Source organism: Mus musculus, chromosome 16, assembly GCF_000001635.26.
Source record: "Mus musculus strain C57BL/6J chromosome 16, GRCm38.p6 C57BL/6J".
In the NCBI taxonomy this organism is placed as follows: domain Eukaryota; kingdom Metazoa; phylum Chordata; class Mammalia; order Rodentia; family Muridae; genus Mus; species Mus musculus.
In genome coordinates this window covers 49,183,600-49,204,551 of record NC_000082.6, presented here as the reverse complement: position 1 = coordinate 49,204,551, position 20,952 = coordinate 49,183,600, and the positions used below count along the sequence as shown (strand labels likewise).

The window sequence follows — 20,952 nt, the reverse complement described above, 5'->3', positions numbered from 1 at the left end:
ATCAAAAAAGACAAGGAGGGGCACTTCATTCTTATCAAAGGTAAAATCCTCCAAGAGGAACTCTCAATTCTGAATATCTATGCTCCAAATACAAGGGCAGCCACATTCATTAAAGAAACTTTAGTAAAGCTCAAAGCACACATTGCACCTCACACAATAATAGTGGGAGACTTCAACACACCACTTTCACCAATGGACAGATCATGGAAACAGAAACTAAACAGGGACACACTGAAACTAACAGAAGTGATGAAACAAATGGATCTGACAGATATCTACAGAACATTTTATCCTAAAACAAAAGGATATACCTTCTTCTCAGCACCTCATGGTACCTTCTCCAAAATTGACCACACATTAGGTCACAAAACAGGCCTCAACAGATTCAAAAATATTGAAATTGTCCCATGTATCCTATCAGATCATTATGCACTAAGGCTGATTTTCAATAACAAAATAAATGACAGAAAGCCAACATTCACGTGGAAACTGAACAACACTCTTCTCAAGGATACTTTGGTCAAGGAAGGAATAAAGAAAGAAATTAAGGACTTCTTAGAGTTTAATGAAAATGAAGCCACTTCATACCCAAACTTATGGGACACAATGAAAGCATTTCTAAGAAGAAAACTCATAGCTCTGAGTGCCTCCAAAAAGAAACTAGACAGAGCATACATTAGCAGCTTGACAACACACCTAAAAGCTCTAGAAGAAAAGGAAGCAAATTCACCCAGGAGGAGTAGATGGCAGGAAATAATCAAACTCAGGGGTGAAATCAACCAAGTGGAAACAAGAAGAACTATTCAGAGAATCAACCAATTGAGGAGCTGGTTCTTTGAGAAAATCAACAAGATAGACAAACCATTAGCCAGACTCACTAGAGGGCACAGGGAAAGCATTCTAATTAACAAAATCAGAAATGAAATGGGAGACATAACAACAGATCCTGAAGAAATCCAAAACACCATCAGATCCTTCTACAAAAGGATATACTCAACAAAACTGGAGAACCTGGATGAAATGGAGAAGTTTCTAGACAGATACCAGGTACCAAAGTTGAATCAAGATCAGGTTAATGATCTAAACAGCCCGATATCCCCCAAAGAAATAGAAGCAGTCATTAATAGTCTCCCAACCAAAAAAAAGCCCAGGACCAGATGGGTTTAGTGCAGAGTTCTATCAAACCTTCAAAGAAGATCTAATCCCAGTACTTCACAAACTATTCCACAAACTAGAAACAGAAGGTACTCTACCCAACTCATTCTATGAAGCCACAATTACTCTGATACCTAAACCACAAAAAGACCCCACAAAGATAGAGAACTTCAGACCAATATCCCTTATGAATATTGATGCAAAAATCCTCAATAAAGTTCTTGCTAACCGAATCCAAGAACACATCAAAACAATCATCCATCCTGACCAAGTAGGTTTCATCCCAGTGATGCAGGGATGGTTCAATATACGGAAATCCATCAACGTAATCCAGTATATAAACAAACTCAAAGACAAAAACCACATGATCATCTCGTTAGATGCTGAGAAAGCATTTGACAAAATCCAACACCCATTCATGATAAAAGTCTTGGAAAGATCAGGAATTCAAGGCCCATACCTAAACATGATAAAAGCAATCTACAGCAAACCAGTAGCCAACATCAAAGTAAATGGAGAGAAGCTTGAAGCAATCCCACTAAAATCAGGGACCAGACAAGGCTGTCCACTCTCTCTCCCTACCTATTCAACATTGTACTTGAAGTCCTAGCCAGAGCAATTAGACAACAAAAGGAGATCAAGGGGATACAAATTGGAAAGGAAGAAGTCAAATTATCACTTTTTGCAGATGATATGATAGTATATATAAGTGACCCTAAAAATTCCACCAGAGAACTCCTAAGCCTGATAAACAGCTTCAGTGAAGTAGCTGGATATAAAATTAACTCAAACAAGTCAATGGCCTTTCTCTACACAAAGGACAAACAGGCTGAGAAAGAAATTAGGGAAACAACACCCTTCTCAATAGCCACAAATAATATAAAATACCTAGGCGTGACTCTAACTAAGGAAGTGAAAGATCTCTATGACAAGAACTTCAAGTCTCTGAAGAAAGAAATTAAAGAAGATCTCAGAAGATGGAAAGATCTCCCATGCTCATGCATTGGCAGGATCAATATAGTAAAAATGGCTATCTTGCCAAAAGCAATCTACAGATTCAATGCAATCCCCATCAAAATTCCAACTCAATTCTTCAACGAATTAGAAAGGGCAATCGGCAGATTCATCTGGAATAACAAAAAATCTAGGATAGCAAAAACTCTTCTCAAGGATAAAAGAACCTCTGGTGGAATCACCATGCCGGACCTAAAGATGTACTACAGAGCAATTGTGATAAAAACTGCATGGTACTGGTATAATGACAGACAAGTAGACCAATGGAACAGAATTGAAGACCCAGAGATGAACCCACACACCTATGGTCACTTGATCTTTGACAAGGGAGATAAAACCATCCAGTGGAAAAAAGACAGCATTTTCAACAAATGGTGCTGGCACAACTGGCTGTTATCATGTAGAAGATTTCGAATTGATCCAGTACTATCTCCTTGTACTAAGGTCAAATCTAAGTGGATTAAGGATCTCCACATAAAACCAGAGACACTGAAACTTATAGAGGAGAAAGTAGGGAAAAGCCTCGAAGATATGGGTACAGGGGAAAAATTCCTGAATAGAACAGCAATGGCTTGTGCTGTAAGATCAAGAATCGATAAATGGGACCTCATAAAATTGCAAAGCTTCTGCAAGGCAAAAGACATCGTCAATAAGACAAAAAGACCACCAACAGATTAGGAAAGGATCTTACCTATCCCAAATCGGATAGGGGACTAATATCCAATATATATAAAGAACTCAAGAAGGTAGACTCCATAAAATCAAATAACCCCATTAAAAATGGGGCTCAGAACTGAACAAAGATTTCTGACCCGAGGAATACCGAATGGCAGAGAAGCACCTGAAAAAATGTTCAACATCTTTAATCATCAGGGAAATGCAAATCAAAACAACCCTGAGATTCCACCTCACACCAGTCAGAATGGCTAAGATCAAAAATTCAGGTGACAGCAGATGCTGGCGAGGATGTGGAGAAAGCGGAACACTCCTCCATTGTTGGTGGGATTGCAAGCTTGTACAACCACTCTGGAAATCAGTCTGGCGGTTCCTCAGAAAATTGGACATAATACTACCGGAAGATCCAGCAATACCTCTTCTGGGCATATATCCAGAAGATGCCCCAACCGGTAAGAAGGACACATGCTCCACTATGTTCATAGCAGCCTTATTTATAATAGCCAGAAGCTGGAAAGAACCCAGATGCCCCTCAACAGAGGAATGGATACAGAAAATGTGGTACATTTACACAATGGTGTACTACTCAGCTATTAAAAAGAATTAATTTATGAAATTCCTAGGCAAATGGATGGACCTGGAGGGCATCATCCTGAGTGAGGTAACCCAATCACAAAGGAACTCTCACAATATGTACTCACTGATAAGTGGATATTAGCCCAGAAACTTAGGATACCCAAGATAAAAGATATAATTTGCTAAAAACATTAAACTCAAGAGAACGAAGACCAAAGTGTGGACACTTTGCCCCTTCTTAGATTAGGAAACAAAACACCCATGGAAGGAGTTACAGAGACAAAATCTGGAAGTGTGACGAAAGGATGGACCATCTAGTGATTGCCATATCCAGAGATCCATCCCATGATCAGCTTCCAAACGCTGACACCATTGTATACACTAGCAAGATTTTGCTGAAAGGACCCAGATATACCTGTCTCTTGTGAGACTATGCCAGGGCCTAGCAAACACAGAAGTGGATGATCACAGTCAGCTATTGAATGGACCACAGGGCCCCCAATGGAGGAACTAGAGAAAGCACCCAAGGAACTAAAGGGAACTGCAACCCTATAGGCGGAACAACAATATGAACTAAGCAGTACCCTGGAGCTCTTGAGTCTAGCTGCATATGTATCAAAAGATGGCCTAGTCGGCCATCACTGCAAAGAGAGGCCCATTGGACTTGCAAACTTTATATGCCCCAGTACAGGGGAATGCCAGGGCCAAAAAGGGGGAGTGGGTGAGTAGGGGAGTGGGGGGAGGGTATGGGGGACTTTTGGGATAGCATTGGAAATGTAAATGAGCTAAATACCTAATAAAAAATGGAAAAAAAAATGGACATCTAGTCGTCTCCAGCTGAACACTGTATGATACTCTGATTTCCTCTGGTGGTGTGTGAAGTGTGGAGAAACAATTAATAATCATATTTTTGAATTGGCAGGGTGGATACGGGAAGTCTCTACTGTCAGGTTTAAGACACAGAGATGTTTCCTAAATGGCATATTAGCTTACTACAATATAATTCTAAAAATTAGTCTTACAGGTGATTTTAAATATTATTCCAGAGTACTTGTGACACATGTTAAATGTGCAGCATTTTCTGACAGGGCTGTGCTCAGTAGTGAGGAACTTACTGCTTTATATCCAGCATAATAAGCTTTCTAGTCCCTCACTCACTGACTCCTCAGACCGCATGTTCATATCTCGACACTCTAATTTGGTCTACCTTGCTTGGTATGACCTCGGAATTCAGAAGGATCAGCCTGAACTTGTTTAAGCCAACCAGAGCCCTTAACCTCCTGCTGCCTCAACACACAGGGTGAGCCTCAGAAAGACTAGGAAGTCTGAATGATAGGATAGGAAGAAGCCTATATGGCGATTCGGGGAGAGTTCTGGTTTTTAAAAAGAGAGAGAATAGACATGGAGAGAATTCTGAGGATCATTGAGGCTCTCTGTCAACAATGAGAGGTGAATATAAACGCTGAAGCCTACATGCAGAGGATGCCAAACGAGCAGGCCCTGCTCCTTTGGTGGCGCTGGACCCACCCTGTGTGAGTGTGGTTGGATAGAGAGGCAGAGCCACCGAGAATCACACAGAACAGGATTTATTGTCAGACATCATCTTTACACAGTTGTGGCCGCTGTGCCTCAAGTGGCTGCAGTGAGTCACACAGGGATGGGTGGGGGGCTTTGCCTTCAATGAGGATGGAACAATCCTGTAAGGGACAGACTGTTTCCAAACTGTCCTCGTGCCCAGTCTCTAGGCCATGGCCAGGTGAAGCTGGTGCTGCTTGCCTTAGAACTTTATTCATGCCTGCCAAGTTGAAGGAGACTGGCAGGAAGTGGGAAGAAAAGGTCCAAGGTAGCTGGTTACTGAGAACTTACCTTGGGCCTGAAGTAATAGTTTTCAACTGTCCTACTGCTTGGGGCTCTATAGTGACCTTATGCACATAAAGTAGAAACTCCTCTGGTTTTAACTACTCACTCTGTGACAGATTTTTTTGCTTGTTCCCAACTTTAGTCTAGAACCATCCAAGGAAAGAAATTCTAGAACATGCTCATCTTCCTTAGCTCCATGGCCACAACTGTACAACCCATCTCAGGTTATAGTCCACATAAGCGTGGATCCTACATGTTTCTTGATTAGGATAGTCTACCTACAAGTTCAAAGCACCTAACTATGGCAATGCCTGCTCCACAGTGCTAAGAGACATTTTTGTCAATTGTCACCAAATACAGGGACCAGTTAAGCAAAGTTAGATAACTTGAATATCCCTTCCTCATCATGGACCAGACTCCATGAAGCATATACTAAGGGCTCTTCTCTGAGTGCTATGCATGAAGAAATGGAGGAAAGGAGAAGTGTGCCTGCTTCTAACATCAAAATTGATTCTTACATCTGTTAAGTCTTTTGTGTGAAATTGTAGTAGAGAGATGTCTCATGCCACTGAGAATCAAAAAGCCATCCATTAATCCAAGAGGTGGTTATAGTCCTTTGGATCAGAACATTTTCTTCATCATCTCCTTAGCCTGCTATTCTTGCCACATACTTATTTCTTAAAGGCTTGCTTCCAGTTGTCTTTTTTTTTTTTAATGAAGAGAAACTCCTTATTCTTCTCGAACCTGGAAAACAGAATGTATGTCTGTGTGTGCTCTGACATTCCAGGGATGTCCCAAACCCATGTGAGCCCTTTCCAGAGGGAAACAGGTCTCAGCAGCTCTCCATGGGCTTCAAAGGGAGGCAAGGGGGTCAGGCAATTAATTACCTGCTAGCAGAGAGCAGGCTCAGGTGACTCACCCCAAGGACATACTTTGTCACTCTCCATTTCTGCCTCCCCTCCCCCACTGGAAAAGATGCTGCAATCATATCACTGGTTTGTTCTAGACATAGAGTGCATCAGGAAACTTTCCCTGTATTTATGGCAGTTGAAGGATTTTAGGCTCTTCTTCTGTGAATCGGGAGCAGTGAGTCATCACACTGCCCAGCAAGGTTTCCCTATTCATTTCCTGCCAGAAGCAATTTCTGACTCACTTGTTTTATTCGTTCTTAAAAAACAGCTGTGACAAGGTGAAATGTGGGTGGGGTTTGAAGGCCCCATGACCTCCCGAAGTTGAGAATTGAAGCACAGGGGAGGCCCCTCCCTAAGAAAATCCTTTCTATGGCCTTGCTGGGCAGGCTCTGCACAGGACACCCTGAAACAGTGGGGTGACACTTCTCCAGCCGAGGCCACCAGTCAAACCACTTCCCTAGAGCCCTCCAACTGGCCCTTATGATTGAGACTGCTGTCCAGGCAGCAGTGGGATCTTTCCAGAGCTACCAATGATTCAGCCTTCTCAGACTTAGATCTCAGTGTCTTCCATGTAGCCAATTTTTAGCCTCCTTCGACAAGGTCGATATTTATGATTGGCAATCCTATCAGCGTACCTTGAGGGGCTACCAGTAATTCATTTACCAGAAATGAGCAGGCTCAACATGAACCAAGTTTTGAGAGCAAATGGAGCACCGGTGCTGGGAGCCGTGCTCACTGCTTTTCCGGCCTTGTAGAAAAGGTAGCTACTTCTATTATCCAATTTCTTCTAATTCCCTTGTCCTAAAGGCAGATGCCATTTACAAACCATGTTTCAAGGAAACTCTCAGTGAGGAAGCAGAGATGTCCCTGCCCAGCATCCATGGCTGAGTTCATTGTTGTTTCTTCCAGTTTCTGTATACAGCACTGGCCTCCTGACAGAGACATGGAAAGACCTTTCTGTGCTTCAGGGAGGAGCCAGAAGTTGAATCCTGGGACCTAGAAAGCAGGACTCCAGAATTTGGTACCAACCCCTGGCTCACTTCTGACCACCTTCCTCCTAGTTTTCAGTTTGACCTAATTCAAACTCACTTGCTTGGCTACTGTGGAAAGAATTCACTCCAAATTCCAAGGTCCCTTTGTACTTTTGAAATCCCCTTTGCTCCGTGAATTGCTCAGTATTCTGCACTAATAAGTTAAAGGTCCAACGCTCAGAGCTTACAAGTTAGCCTGGCATGAAGGGCTTAAAAAAATATAAATCTAGAATGCTTTTCCACTTCAAGCGTTTATCAATTCCATACTCCCTGGACACGTAGAATTTAATAAGTGGGGGAAGAACTTTATTTGAGCTTGTTTGGCTATTAAAAAAAAAAGATTTAAAGAGAAAAGCAAGACATTCCTTGCTATACTAATCCATGTGATGCCCCCAAGGCCCGAAGCAACAGGCTGTACAGCATTTCAAAGGGATTGTACCTTTTTCTCAAGTTCCTTTGCTTTAGCTCTGAGTTTATTGACTTGCGATTCTGCGGCCTCTGCCCTCTCCTTGGCTTCATTCAGCTCATGTTGCTGCTTCTTATACTTGGAAAGGTATTGATTAGCCTGTGCCTCCTGTCAAATGGAAAGCACAGAACATGAAGATACGGCCCCTCCTAAGTAGTAGTCTCTGCTCTGAAACAATAATTGAAAACAGAAGAAGAGAGAAACCCAGCACTGGATCGAATGTGTCATTTTGGTCTAAGACATACAAGCAAGACTTAAGAGTAGGGATGGAGGCTGGAGAGATGCCTCAACAGTTAAGAGTCCTTACTGCTCTTCCAGAAGACCCGGCTTTCCCTTTGAATACAGCTCACAACCGCCTGTTAACTACAGTTTCAGAGTGTCTAATGCCCTCTTCTGGCCAATCTAGGCACCAGAAAATCACATAAAGCTTTATATTAAAAACTTTATGTAGTGATACATATAAGCAAAGTGCCAATACATATAAAGAAGAATGAAATCAGGAACTTTTTTTAAAGAATAGGAACAGAGATTCATTTTACAGCTGTTGTCCTCTGGGAATTCAGAATGGGTGTTCTTTTCCACCAATTGTATAACTTTCTCACACTTATATACTAGAGCAATCATAGTTATTGGTTTAATATCAGATTCATATTCTACCTACACTTGGAAACAGGTGGCTGCCCTTTCAAATTATGCATCAATAATTCTTGGACACAATAGCAAGCCATACAATTCAAAATTCTTAAAATATTATGTGTAAACTAATACACATGCCACTTAACCTTTAACATATTTGTTATTGAAAATCTGAACTGAGGCCAATAAAATAATTAGCTAAGGAGTAAGAAGAAGGATATTTAGATGATAGTGGTTTTGCTCACATTGTTGCCAGATTCATCAGAAAAAAAATGTATTACAAGTTTCAATTATGTTCACCCAAAGTCTAAAGCTGAAGGAGATTTAAAATGAAACTCTGAAAAAAAATTTGCCAATCTAATCCTGCATGGCACCCTTATTTTATACATGGCTCATTTCTGCTAACGTATATGTTTGAGTCTAGCCATCAGGTCAAGGGAGAGGGGTCTGGCTTCCTGCAGGGAAGAACAGCACAATTTTCCTCTCTTGTTTCCCCTCCTGTAAGCTGTAGTGCTAATTTATATAAAAGCAGAGAATGGGCAGATGCAGCTGGTGCCTCTGCTGAGCAGTTTCACAAGCTCAGAGCATTAACCAAAAGCAGTGGCCAGGAACTCCACGATGCTCAACTGGCACTTACCGCTGCTTCCACTTGCTGTTTGTAACTCTGCACCTTCAGCTGAAGTTTATCAGACAGAGCCTGCATCCTGCTCAGATTTTTCTTGTCTTCCTCTGCCTGAAATGCATAGGCATGCATAGGAAAGTCATTTGGAGGATCCAACAGTGTGCACTAAATGTACACTCACACACACACACACACACACACACACACACAGACACACACACACACACATATATGAGTGTGTGTATATATATATATAATATATATATTATATATATATATTATATATATTACAATCTGATAACAGAGCATTAAAAGATACATTTAACCCCATTCATCCTGAGTTTTGAGACAGTAATGGATGGCTCTGAGAAATGGCAACAACTTTTCTCTTGATCTTTACAGCCAGCCCTTTGCTTAAATGGAAGTCAAGACCATTAGGTTTAATATATTCTTCAGTCTTTTCATTCCAGATAAGCTACACTTACCTGGGATTTCTTACTAGGAATGAAATTTATTTTTACAAAAGCCATTTATGCAAAATGGAAATCCAAAAATCCCTCAGTCAAAACAAGTGAACCCCTGAGCTTCTGAATTGGTGCTTGGCTTTATGTAATAAACTATAGGAAAGCTACGTTTCTTGGAATTATGTCATGGGCATCAGTAAAGATGGTGAGCAGGATTCTGCAAACCATGGCCACCATCTTCAGCTCTGTCATTGTCTAGGCTCCAGCTGGAGAAAAGAGACATGGGGAGGTAGGGTTTCTCAACAGTTCTCCACGGAGTCTTTGACATTCTAAGAAAGCACATGGGTGGGACTCTTCATCCTCCTGACCATCTTCCCACACCCCTGGAAACACTGCAGGATTTTCAAATCAAGTGCCTTTTCTGAAGAATGAGAGACCAATCTAATCAAGATCCACTTCTAAGCTCATTTTTAAACTGGCCGTAGTTTACTTCTTCTATCTAGTATATTCTCCCAAAGACATAAGAGTCAAGTGGTAAAGACTTGGGCCCAGGCTAGAACAAGATGGTCTTTAAGAGAGGGGTTCTAATAGAAAGTCATTGGAAATGGGATCTCTGAAAGAACAGTGGATCTCAGATCTTTTCCTAGCCTTGAGATTAGCAGTTTTTTGCTCTGTCCCCCAAAGCAACAAGAACAACATCATGAATCATTAAAGTACTTTGTCATAGTGATGACAAGTTGACTTTAGAGTGTGGCATTGGTCCTTCTACTACCCCATAAAATCCCACTGTGTATAGGATTGTCCCCCCTCCCGCAGCATTCTGCCTGCTCTTTCTTGTATTGGTTTGACTAAGCTACTTCCTACTCCTGACCACATTTTTATTGTTTGCTTGTTTTTCAAGACAAGGTTTCTTTGTGTAGTCCTGGCTATCCTGGAACTCACTCTGTAGATGTGACTGGCTTCAAACTCACAGAGACCCACCTATTTCTACCTGGCATACTTCCAATAGCTGAAAGCAACCTCTCTACAAACTTTATTTCTGACCCTACAATTTGATACGAATCTTAAGATTAGTCAAACCCCAAAGAAACATATAGGGCTCAACCTGGTTAGGGGGCTGAGGCTAACCTGTGTTTTAAATAAAATCTCTCCTCCATTTTCAACCACATGCCTTACATTAGAAACCTTAAGAAATTCAAATTTTTACAACACTATCTGTATACAGTGAATTCTAAAACCAATACAGAGTTAGTTCCCATTAACTTACTGAGGAGGCAGACACAATAAAGGAGATCAAGCAGAAGTAAACTGAAAATCAGCTACAAATGGGTGCTTATGCTAATGATTCTCATCTCACTGCGAAGGTTAAGCCTCATAATGAGACTTGAGCTCATGTCTCCCCTTTCAGACATTACCTAACTGTGGTAGCCACGACTGTGGATTGGGTGTCCCTTCCAGAAAAGAACCTGTCATTCAGCTGAAGAAAAGGCCATCACATGACAACTATCACAAATAGGGCCTTTTGGGTTCAGTCACATCAATGGCACAGAGTCAAATAGCTCCAGGCAATAACTGGACTTAGAGGAACAGATGAGCCAACTGAAACTACTGCTGTGTGGCCATTTCTGCACGACATGATTCTCCTCTCTAGGCAATTTCTGTGCTGGAAATGTTCTCTGTATTTACCCAGAGCCTCCTGGAGCTACCTGAAGCTCATTCGCTCTATGCCACCCTTCCTTTCACACTTGGTGGATGTCAGCCTGCACCTTGAGGTTCCATCTGCCAGAACCTGCTTGGAGTCCATCTTACTTTTCAGAGCTGTAACTATCAGAGAACCCTTTGCACTTGAAAATCCATCCTGTCATCTTGGCCTTAAGCATAGACCCAACACTGTGACTTTACCAACTTTTACTTCTCTGTCCCTAAAAACAAAGATGCTGTGTTTCCACTAACACATTTAAAGTGGGACCCATGCTCATGCATGCGCAGATTCCTGAACATAGGGGGTTGTCAGAGACAAAATGAGGTAGCTGAGGGAGGAGTGAAGGGGACAGGGACAAGCTTTACATTCTAGACACTGAAATGCTACTGGTCTCAGACCTTGCGTTTCTGGAACATTTCTGTAGGCTGTTAAGTTTCTATATTCCAGAGACACAGAAAAAACAAATGGAGACTGAGGACAGCCATTATTTTAGAATAAGAACACACTGGGTTGCTTTTCCAGTACACAGTTATAGACTCTTCCCAGAGGAGTTTACTAGGAAAAGAGAACCGTAGTTGTATTCTTCTAAAAATGACATCCCCCAACCCCCACCCCCAAGTGACACCTGTGAATGGTCTGTCACAAAAATACTGCCTTATAGTCCAAAGTGTATCTTGGTGTTAAGAGAAGGAACTAAATGGACTTGGAATCAACTCTGAGTATTACTAAAACAGACATGACTATCAATCAGGGTGAGGATCTTTCTAGACCACTTTCAACTCCCAGGATTCTATTCTAGTGCAGAAGTACTGCTCAGTAGGTATCGTCTGACTTCATGGTGGGAAGGCATCTGCAACTAAATGAGTACACTTGAAGCACTGCAAAGGCACATAGGAAAAACGAGAAATGCACCCTATGGAATCCCTGGGACTCTCACCTTAGCCACAGGGCACGTGTGAACAGCGGAGCCTGAAAGCTACTTTATGAGAACATGAGTTGAAAAAAATAAGGAAACAAAGCACAACTGTAAAATATAGAGCATGAGAAACATCAATAATGTTGAAGAAAAAAAAAACAACCAAATTAATCTGTAGCAGAGCAAAAATGCACTCTCCATGGAAATGAAAATAAAATATAGGTTTGGTGCTTTGTTCTATTACAGCAGTTCTCAACCTGTGGGTCTCGACCCCTTTAAGGGGGGGTGCTTGAACTACTCTTTCATAGGGGTCAGCTAAGACCATCCTGTAAATTAAATATTTGCCATAAGATTCATAAAAGTATCAATATTATAGTTAGGAAGTAGCTACAAAATACTTTTAATGCTAGGGGTCACTACAACATGAGGAATTATTAAAGGGTCACAGCATTAGGAAGGCTGAGAACCACTGTTCTATAATGAAACATTTACAAAGGAAACAATAAAAACAGCCCATGGACAAGAAAAAAATACATTATTAACAAATGATGTCCCACTCCATCATAATTGGCAGTTTCTCAAATGTAGTACAGAGTCACAAAATACCATGTCTCTAAGATGGTTACTTTTTTAGTCATGCTACTGGTCTTAGACCTTGCGTTTCTGGAACATTTCTTTGACTTCCAGAGATCATTGCTTAAAACAATGTCAAGCTCATCTCAGAAAAAGAACCATGTATTCAGAAAGCAACTGTCCAAGTGGCTGGAGAGATGTCCCAATGCTTATGAGCATTCTTTGTTCTTGCAGAGGACATAGATTCTGTCTCAGCATCCACATGGTACAGAACTATCCAGAATTCGAGGGGATCCAACTCCCTATTCAGAAATTCTCAGGCACCAGGCATACACACAGTGTATATATGTACATGCAGATATAACTCTCAAAACACATAAAATAAAAATAGATAGAGGATACATAGATAGATAGATAGATAGATAGATAGATAGATAGATAGATAGATAGATAGATAGGTAGAGAGAGAGAGAGAGAGAGAGAGAGAGAGAGAGAGAGAGAGAGAGAGAGAGATTTAAACAAGTGTCCAAGTGGTTTTAATTTTAGCTTAGACTATTTGGTACCTTCTTCAGAACACTGTTTCCTGCTGTAGGGAAAAAGATGTTGACATTTCTATTCAGTTCTAGAACTAAAATCAGGACCCTAACCCCCTGCATTAGCATTGTTAAAGGAGCTTTAACAATCTGCCTAAAATGAGTTTGGCCTTTTATCAGAATAAGCTATATTGCATAATGTGACAAAAGTAGAAGGAACCTTGGGGAGTATGTGTTCAACACTAAAACAGTCAAACACTGAAGAACCGCTTGGTCACCGACATCCTGTGGGTATGCTGGTAGTCAACCAGTTAAAACAGAGCTGAAAAGTTATTTCCTACTGACTGTGTGACTGAAGAAAAGGTAGGGCAAGAGGCCAATGCAGAAGAGCCCTAAGACAATTCCTAGGCCATTGTGAATTTAACAAAGGCTTTTGAGACCTCAACATGCTCCTTACAAAGCTTGAAACACTCAAAGGTTTACGTGAACACAAAAGAATGTTCATGATCATTATCTGCAGACGAGCAAATATATAATGAGAAAAAGAAGCCAAGAAAATCACCATGGACAGATTTCTGAAGAGAGAGGCCCCTCCTCAAGTGGAAAATCAAAAGGAGCCTTGCAGAGAGTATTTCAGAAGGAGCAGTTACAGTCACATGCGATGAAAGTCCACATGTGTAACCTCTGATGGTGTCAGAGTGGTTCAAGATGTGCAGGTACAAGTTTATTTAACAAGCCTGACCCAATATAGGCCTAGGCTAATGCATGTGTCTTCTCTCTCTCCTTATATAATTTGTTTTTATTTTATGTCCATTGGTGTTTTGCCTGCATGTATATCTCTGTGGGGGTCAGAACCCTGGAACTGGAGTCACAGACAGTTGAGAGCTGCCACGAGAGTGGTGGGAATTGACCTCTGGTCCTCTGGAAGAGCAGCCCATGTCCTTAACTGCTGAACCATCTCTCCAGCCCCTAACATGTGTGTCTTAACAACAAGATAATTATAAGGTAAAAATCCTCTATGGTCATGTATGAAAATGTCATAATGAGACCTCATACTCTGTATAATTTAATATATGCTTATAAAGAACATTAAAAAATTATGAAACAAAAACAAAAAGAATGGATAATAAAGGTATAGTACATATTTTTAGTAGAACTGTATTAAGCTATAAAGAAGATAAAATTTTCGGGAAAATGATGAAACTGGCAGTGTTATATGAGTGAGGAAACCCAGGCACAGAAAGCCAAACACCATATGTTCCCTCATACACAGATGCTAGCTTCTGAGATATATTTATTATTTTCTACCTATAAATCTTCATGGATTATGTGGAGGTTGAGTAGGTAGAGACCAGGAAGGTAGGAATGAGAACAAAGAGGCACTAGTTGACAGGTGGAGAGAGTAACTGAACATGTGTGATAGGAAAGCAGAAAGGGACTATTTGGAATGGAAGAGCTGAGTGGGGCTAGGGGATGGGAAATGGAGTGGGGGAAAAACACGGTGGAGAAAACAAAGCAGAACTTATGTATGAAGATGCCATAAGGAAACTGATTATTGTGCATGCTAATGAAAAAAATAAACAAAACGGATATAAAAGAGGAAATATACAGTGCTTACGAACTGGGAGTTACTAGGAGTCAAAAAATTAAAATATATTTAAAATTTATAAACTAAATCATTAAGCTGTGGAAAACTAAAAATATTGTTTCATAAATCCATGGTAGCCAATATACTGTACTGATTAAGTTCACAGTACTGTGTGGTTATGTCCAGAACCCATATGTTTTCTCAGCTAAGTTACTTTCAATTCTTTAAGATCCATTAATAATAATCCCCTATGTATAAGGGATGTCATTTTTAGGGCGTTAAAAAATATTTTCAATCTGACAGTTCCTCAGAAAATTGAAAATAGTTCTACCTGAAGACCCAGTTAAACCACCTTGGGCATATACCCAAAAGTGGCTCCATCATACCACAAGGACACATGCTCCACTAGTCTCATAGCAGCCTTATTGGTTATAGCCAGAAGCTGTAAACAACCTAGATGTCCCTAAATGGAAGAATAGATACAGAAACTGTGGTTCATTTACACAATAGAATACTATTCAGCTATTTAAAACGAGGACATCATGAATTTTGCAGGCAAATGGATGGAACGAGAAAATATCATCCTGAGTGAGAATACTCACACCCAAAAGGACATTAATGATATGTACTCACTAAGTGGATATTAGCCAAAAAGTACAGAATACTTAGGATACAACCTACAGACAGTAAGAACTGTAACAAACAGAAATAACCAAGTGAGAAGGCCTCAACTCCACTTAGAAGGGGAAAAGAAATAATCACCAGAGGCAGAGGGAGGGAAGGACCCAGGTAGGAGAGTGGAGGGGTAAAGGAAAAGGGGAACAGAATCTGATATGTGGGGAGGGGACAGGAGAGAATCCCAGATGGCCAAGAGTGGGGAACCCTCTACAGAGTACCAGAGACCCAGGAATCAAGACACTGTCAGGTCCCACTGAGGGTGACTTTAGCCAAAATGCCCAACATTGGCAAAAGGGAACTCTAAGAGTCCACCTCCAGTAGAAGGACAGGGCCTCATGTGGAGGGTCAGGGTTCCTAATCCACAGTCAAAATTCCTGACCCAGAATTGTTCCTGTCTGAAACAACTGCAGAGACAAAACTGGAGCAGAGACTGAAGGAAAGGTGGTCCAATGACTGACCCAACTTGGGATCCAATTCATGGGGGAACACCAAGGCCTGACACTACTTGGCTATGATATAATTAAGGTGGGAGCCTGGCATGGCTGCCCTCTGAGCAGACCTACCATCAGCTGACTGAAACAGAAGCAGATACTTTCATCAAAATTATACTGAAGTCAGGGACAGCTATAGTTGAATTAGGGGAAGGATTGAAAAAGCTGAAAGGGAGAACAACCCCATAGGAAGACCAGCAATCTCAACTTACCCAGACCCCAAGGAGATTCCACCAACCAGGAGCACACAGGGACTGGTCTGAGGCCTCTGGCACAAATGTAGCCGAGGTCTACCTGGTCTGGCCTCAATGGGAGAAAATACACCGAATCCTCAAAAGCCTTTAGGCCCCAGGGACAGGGGAGGTCTGAGTGGTGGAGCACCCTCTCAGAGACAAGACAGGAAGGAATGGGATGAGGAACTGTGGGAGGGGGACTGAAGGTGGTAATGACTGGACTGTAAATAAATAAAATAATTTAAATTATATAAATAAATAAAAACATTTTATATCATGTTTTTCTTTGCCTTCTAAGCTTAGATGTGCTTATAAACATCTATTTAGCACTGTGGCACATTGTGACAAACTAAGTACAGTATCATGCTGTGTAGGTTTTAGTGTGAGAGCAACTTCCCTGTGTGCTAGACTACAGGCTTTAGGTTTGTAATATTCTGTTGAACCTCACATCACCACTAAAGTGCCATGTTCCCTAACATTACTTCTTAAAATAGATGCTTGTCCTTTAGCAACGCAAGTATGTATACATCCCAACTGGGTGCTAGAAAGATGCTGTGCCCTGGAGTGGAGAACAGTCAATGCCCTCTGCCTTGATCAGATCAGGGGCTCTGTTCCATTAGAAAGAAAAGCTGAATGTGGTGGCTCAGTCCCCTGGTCCCAACACTTGGGAGGCTGGGGCAGTATGATTGCTGGAGTGCATAAGGTATAGGACAGCCTGGTTAGCACAGCAGACTTCCAACTCAACAGCAGAGGTCTTGGGAGAAAGGGAAGTCAGAGTGTAGATGAGGAAGAATGTCGTGGACTTAGAACTACATTGCTTATAAGTAGGAAACTTGTCTACCCACTCTCAAGTATTTGCTTCAAGCATATGTTAATGTTAGTTTACAGGTTTGCTCCAGTAAGCCTCAGCAAAAATGTCACGTTACAGATGTTTTCATCTGGCCCCAGGAATAAAACTCCTCAAAAGAGTCGAGTCCAGTTAGCATCCCATGTAATCAGCAGGTGAGGTGGTCACTCTTAGTGCCTGCCAATCACTTCACTTTCATGTTATCTTCAATCAGCATCTTTCTGACAGTGCACTAACACTATGTTGGAAAAAAAAAAAACAGAGATGGCATAAATAGCTTTTCACCTCAATTGCACCTTGCCGCCTCTCCCTATGAGCTCTGAGAATGGATAGACCTGAGCCATGGAGAGAAAAAGACAGGGCAAGAAAATGTTCACTACTGACACAACTGCAGAGTCCCAGAAGGCCATTTCAGTCATGAAGGTTCATACTGCTGCAGGAGGACCCTAACCATATCCTAGACAATGGCTTCCTGGAGTACCTGATAGGTCAGCTCTTTGATGCCTCTCTCCAGTCTTCGTGCTTCCCGCTGGGCTTCCGCACTGCGCCTGACTTCACTCTCCAGTTCACCTTCCAGGTCCCGCACCTATAATAAGAGGTAACTTCAGCCCACAGGATGGTAACAAGGTTGTCCTACAGTTATACCAAAGAATGAAATAGTTTAAGAAAGTATGCCCGTTTTCTTTCTGGTAGTGACTAAATAAGAAATCTTTCTGGAAAAACAAAAACAAACAAAGTCACCCAAGATGAGGCTCTTAACATATGCGAGCTCATAAAAGCATGGTAAAAAAAAAAAAAAACAACCCTAATTAAAGGAGAAGCCTCTCTTCTTACATTGCAACATTGCAAAAATGTGTGTATGGGTATGTGCACATGTAATTGTGCCTGTGTGTGTATGTCTGTGTATGCTGTGTGTGTGTGTGTGTGTGTGTGTGCGTGTGTGTGTGTGTGTATGCATGCTCTGTGTCTGTCTGTCTCTCTGTCTGTCTGTCCATGTATTCTCTGTGTGTGTATATGCATGCTCTGTGTCTGTGTGCCTGTCTGTGTCGGGGTTGGGGAGAGGGCTGGTGCTGTCTGTGAGCACGAACAGCAAGCTGCCTGCATTAGTGTTGAAGATTCTGTCCCACACTTCCTTATCTTGGGGTCCTTTCTCCATCTTCCTCTCAGATTCTTGCCCTTGGTCTCTGTCACATCCATGCCACGTTCAGGCCTACAATTCTGCTTTGCAGGAGAAGTACAGCAGGAAACTTCCTGTGTATCAAGTCGTACAAGTAAAATTATCATGTTTTTCACTGAGAACAGTGTCCACTATTCACTATACCCCAGTGCTAGAACAATGAAGGAAACAGGCACAAATCTCTCCCGTGAATAAGCATACTTGCTCATGAGGTAAAGCCAACTCAACAAATCACAATAGAGTCCGTTGAAGGATGTCAACTGCTGTGGAGAGAAATCAGCAGGCAAGCAGCCTGAGCCTTGGTTTGAGAGGCTGCAAACTGCTGTTTCTGCTGATGGAACGTTCTCTCAGACATTCATGCTTCACTCCCTGGCTTCTCCTTGATCAAAATGCCACCTCTTCATAAGGTCTGATGGCCATCTTAGAACTGAGGTCTGTCCTGCTGAGGCATGAAAAAGCTTCTTCAGGCTGATCCCTCTTCCTGCTAGGACTTCTTGCAGCCATTTAAGCCAAGCTACCCTCTTTGCTGCATCTTGGGAAGATGCAGGCAGGTTAGCAGATGTGCAGCTTCCTTGTGGATAGACCATCAGTACATCTGCTCGGGATGCTCTGGACAGGTAGCCAGTAAGGATCTGCACAGTTCTATTTGTAAGGATACGGGCCAACAGAACTCTTTATAAAAGGATGTGTTTAAGGCATTTTGGTTTTTGTTTGGTTGTGAAACATCCATAGAGCACCTCACAGTAATGGGTGCTTCACTGAAGAGAATCCTAATTGCCATTTATTTTCACTTGTAATGACCTTTCGATGTATTTCTAAAGAGTAATGATGATTATTGTGTGAGTGTATCCCTCCAAAAGTCTATGTGTCTGAAATTTAAACTCCCAATTTTCATGTATATTGGGAGGGGGACGCTTTTGAAGTTTACTAAAGTTAGATGAGGTAAATAAAGGTCCAAACCAACCCCATCTTGTGACATTAGTACAAGAGACCTTGTTTGACTTGTCATGTCGTGTGATGCCCCCTACGATGTTATTCTGTGGCAAGAAGGCCCTGGTTAGAAGGCTAGAAGCTAAATAGCTACCAGAAACACGCTGTTGACTGGAAAGGCATGAGCCAAATAAAATTCTATTGTTTATAAATCAGCTTATCTCAGATAGTTTGTTATAAGACTGAAAATTGATAAAAATGATATTCTAATTATATTTTTAAGTCTATAATTCTTCAGTGTCATCTGTTATCAGCTCACTGCTAGTTGTCATTGATTTAAGATAAGAGTTAACAAATAATAATTGTGGGTGTGGTAGTTTGAATGACAATGGCCCCCATGGCCTCTTAGGGAATGGCACTATTAAGAGGCGTGGCCTTGCATCACTGGGGTTGAGCTTTGAGGTTTTAAATGCTCAATCCAGACCCAGTATCTCTTTCTCTTTCCTGCTACCTGAAGATCCAATGTAGAACTCTCAACTCCTTCTCCAGCACCATGTCTGCCTGCATGCCACCATGTTTCCCACCATGACAACAATACGCTAAACCTCTACACTGTAAATCAGCCCCAATTAAATGCTTTCCTTTATAAGAATTTTCCTGCTCTCTTCACAGCAATAAAATGCTAAGACGTGGAAATAAAATAAAAACCTACTGTATTAAATGGGTGATGAAAAGGCCAGTATAATTCATGTATTTTTTTTAAGGGAACAACATAATTAAATGCTTTTCTTCTTTACTAAAATCTTGGTTCCGTATATGCTATGGATTAAATATCATATTCACTTCATTACCATTTGAAGTTGTTACTTTGTTTCTACAGGGACACAGATCCTGAGAGACTACCCATGCTCCAAAGGATGACCCTACCCATGTCCATAGAGGCAACACCAAGTGGATGCAGTGAACATTTGATAGAGGGGAGGGAGCACATGTGAAGTTAGGAAGGGAAAGTACTAGGCAGATAGGGAAGGAATTGGTAGAGAGGAGATGGGGTGGATTTGACCCAAACACATTATTATATGCATATATGAATATTAAATAAAATATTTTTAAAGTCATTACTTTGAAATGAAACATATAGTTTGCTTATTTGCTTTGCTTTGAATTTGAGTTTTGCCTGTTTACCTCTAAGGCATATTCCATAAGGGCTATACTAAAAAGCAATATGCAAAAGGTCACTGGGAATAATTCTTTGTTTATATTTTATGCTTGATTATATGTATATATATATATAGACACACATATATATTTGTTTTTACAATTAGTATTAATTTTTAAGGATGGATTTTTTAAAATCTATTTTATTTATATGAGTACACTATAGCTGTCTTCAGACACACCAGAAGAGAGCATCAGATCCCATTGTAGATGGTTTTGAGTCTCCATGTGGTTGCTGGGAATTGAACTCAGGACCTCTGGAAGAGCCTTCTCTCAAGCCCAGTTTTTTTTTTTTCTACTTGAAATAAACTTGGTTTTTATTTGACTTGAAACATAAAAATTACATGGTTCTTCCATCAAAACACCAAAACCAGTGAATTTCAAAGGTCTAACTTACATCTCTTTGGATCTCTTCTTAGGGCTAGTTATTTTTATTAGTCTTTATCCTGTTACTATTTTTCTTGATCAGAAGATTATAAACACTTTGTAACACTCTTACTATCTTTATATTATTACTTATGATCTCCAGAATCTATTACTGAGACCTTCCTCATTTTGTTAGCCAATATCACTGTATTGATTGAGTCTGTATTGATATCCCATTATAGAGATGTGCCAGAAATACGCCTAAGTGTATACATCTCTTTTTGGAGCCC

The 20,952-nt window shown here is 41.0% G+C and overlaps 1 protein-coding gene across 2 annotated transcripts in view; it reads right to left on the bottom strand.

The window, feature by feature from the left end:
- Positions 1-4,988: 4,988 nt before the first annotated feature.
- Positions 4,989-20,952, bottom strand: part of Myh15 (myosin, heavy chain 15) — a 142,164-nt gene continuing 126,200 nt past the window's right edge. Inside the window, exons 39-42 of one of the 2 annotated variants that reach the window (XM_030249245.1) lie at positions 17,453-17,557; positions 8,962-9,057; positions 7,662-7,796; positions 4,989-6,024 (exon numbers count right to left, since the gene is read on the bottom strand). In XM_030249245.1, coding sequence (XP_030105105.1) covers positions 6,010-6,024; positions 7,662-7,796; positions 8,962-9,057; positions 17,453-17,557 — 351 coding nt within the window. In that variant the 3' untranslated portion in view covers positions 4,989-6,009. The remainder of the gene's footprint in view (positions 6,025-7,661; positions 7,797-8,961; positions 9,058-17,452; positions 17,558-20,952) is intronic. The other variant, NM_001166210.2, reaches the window with a different exon arrangement.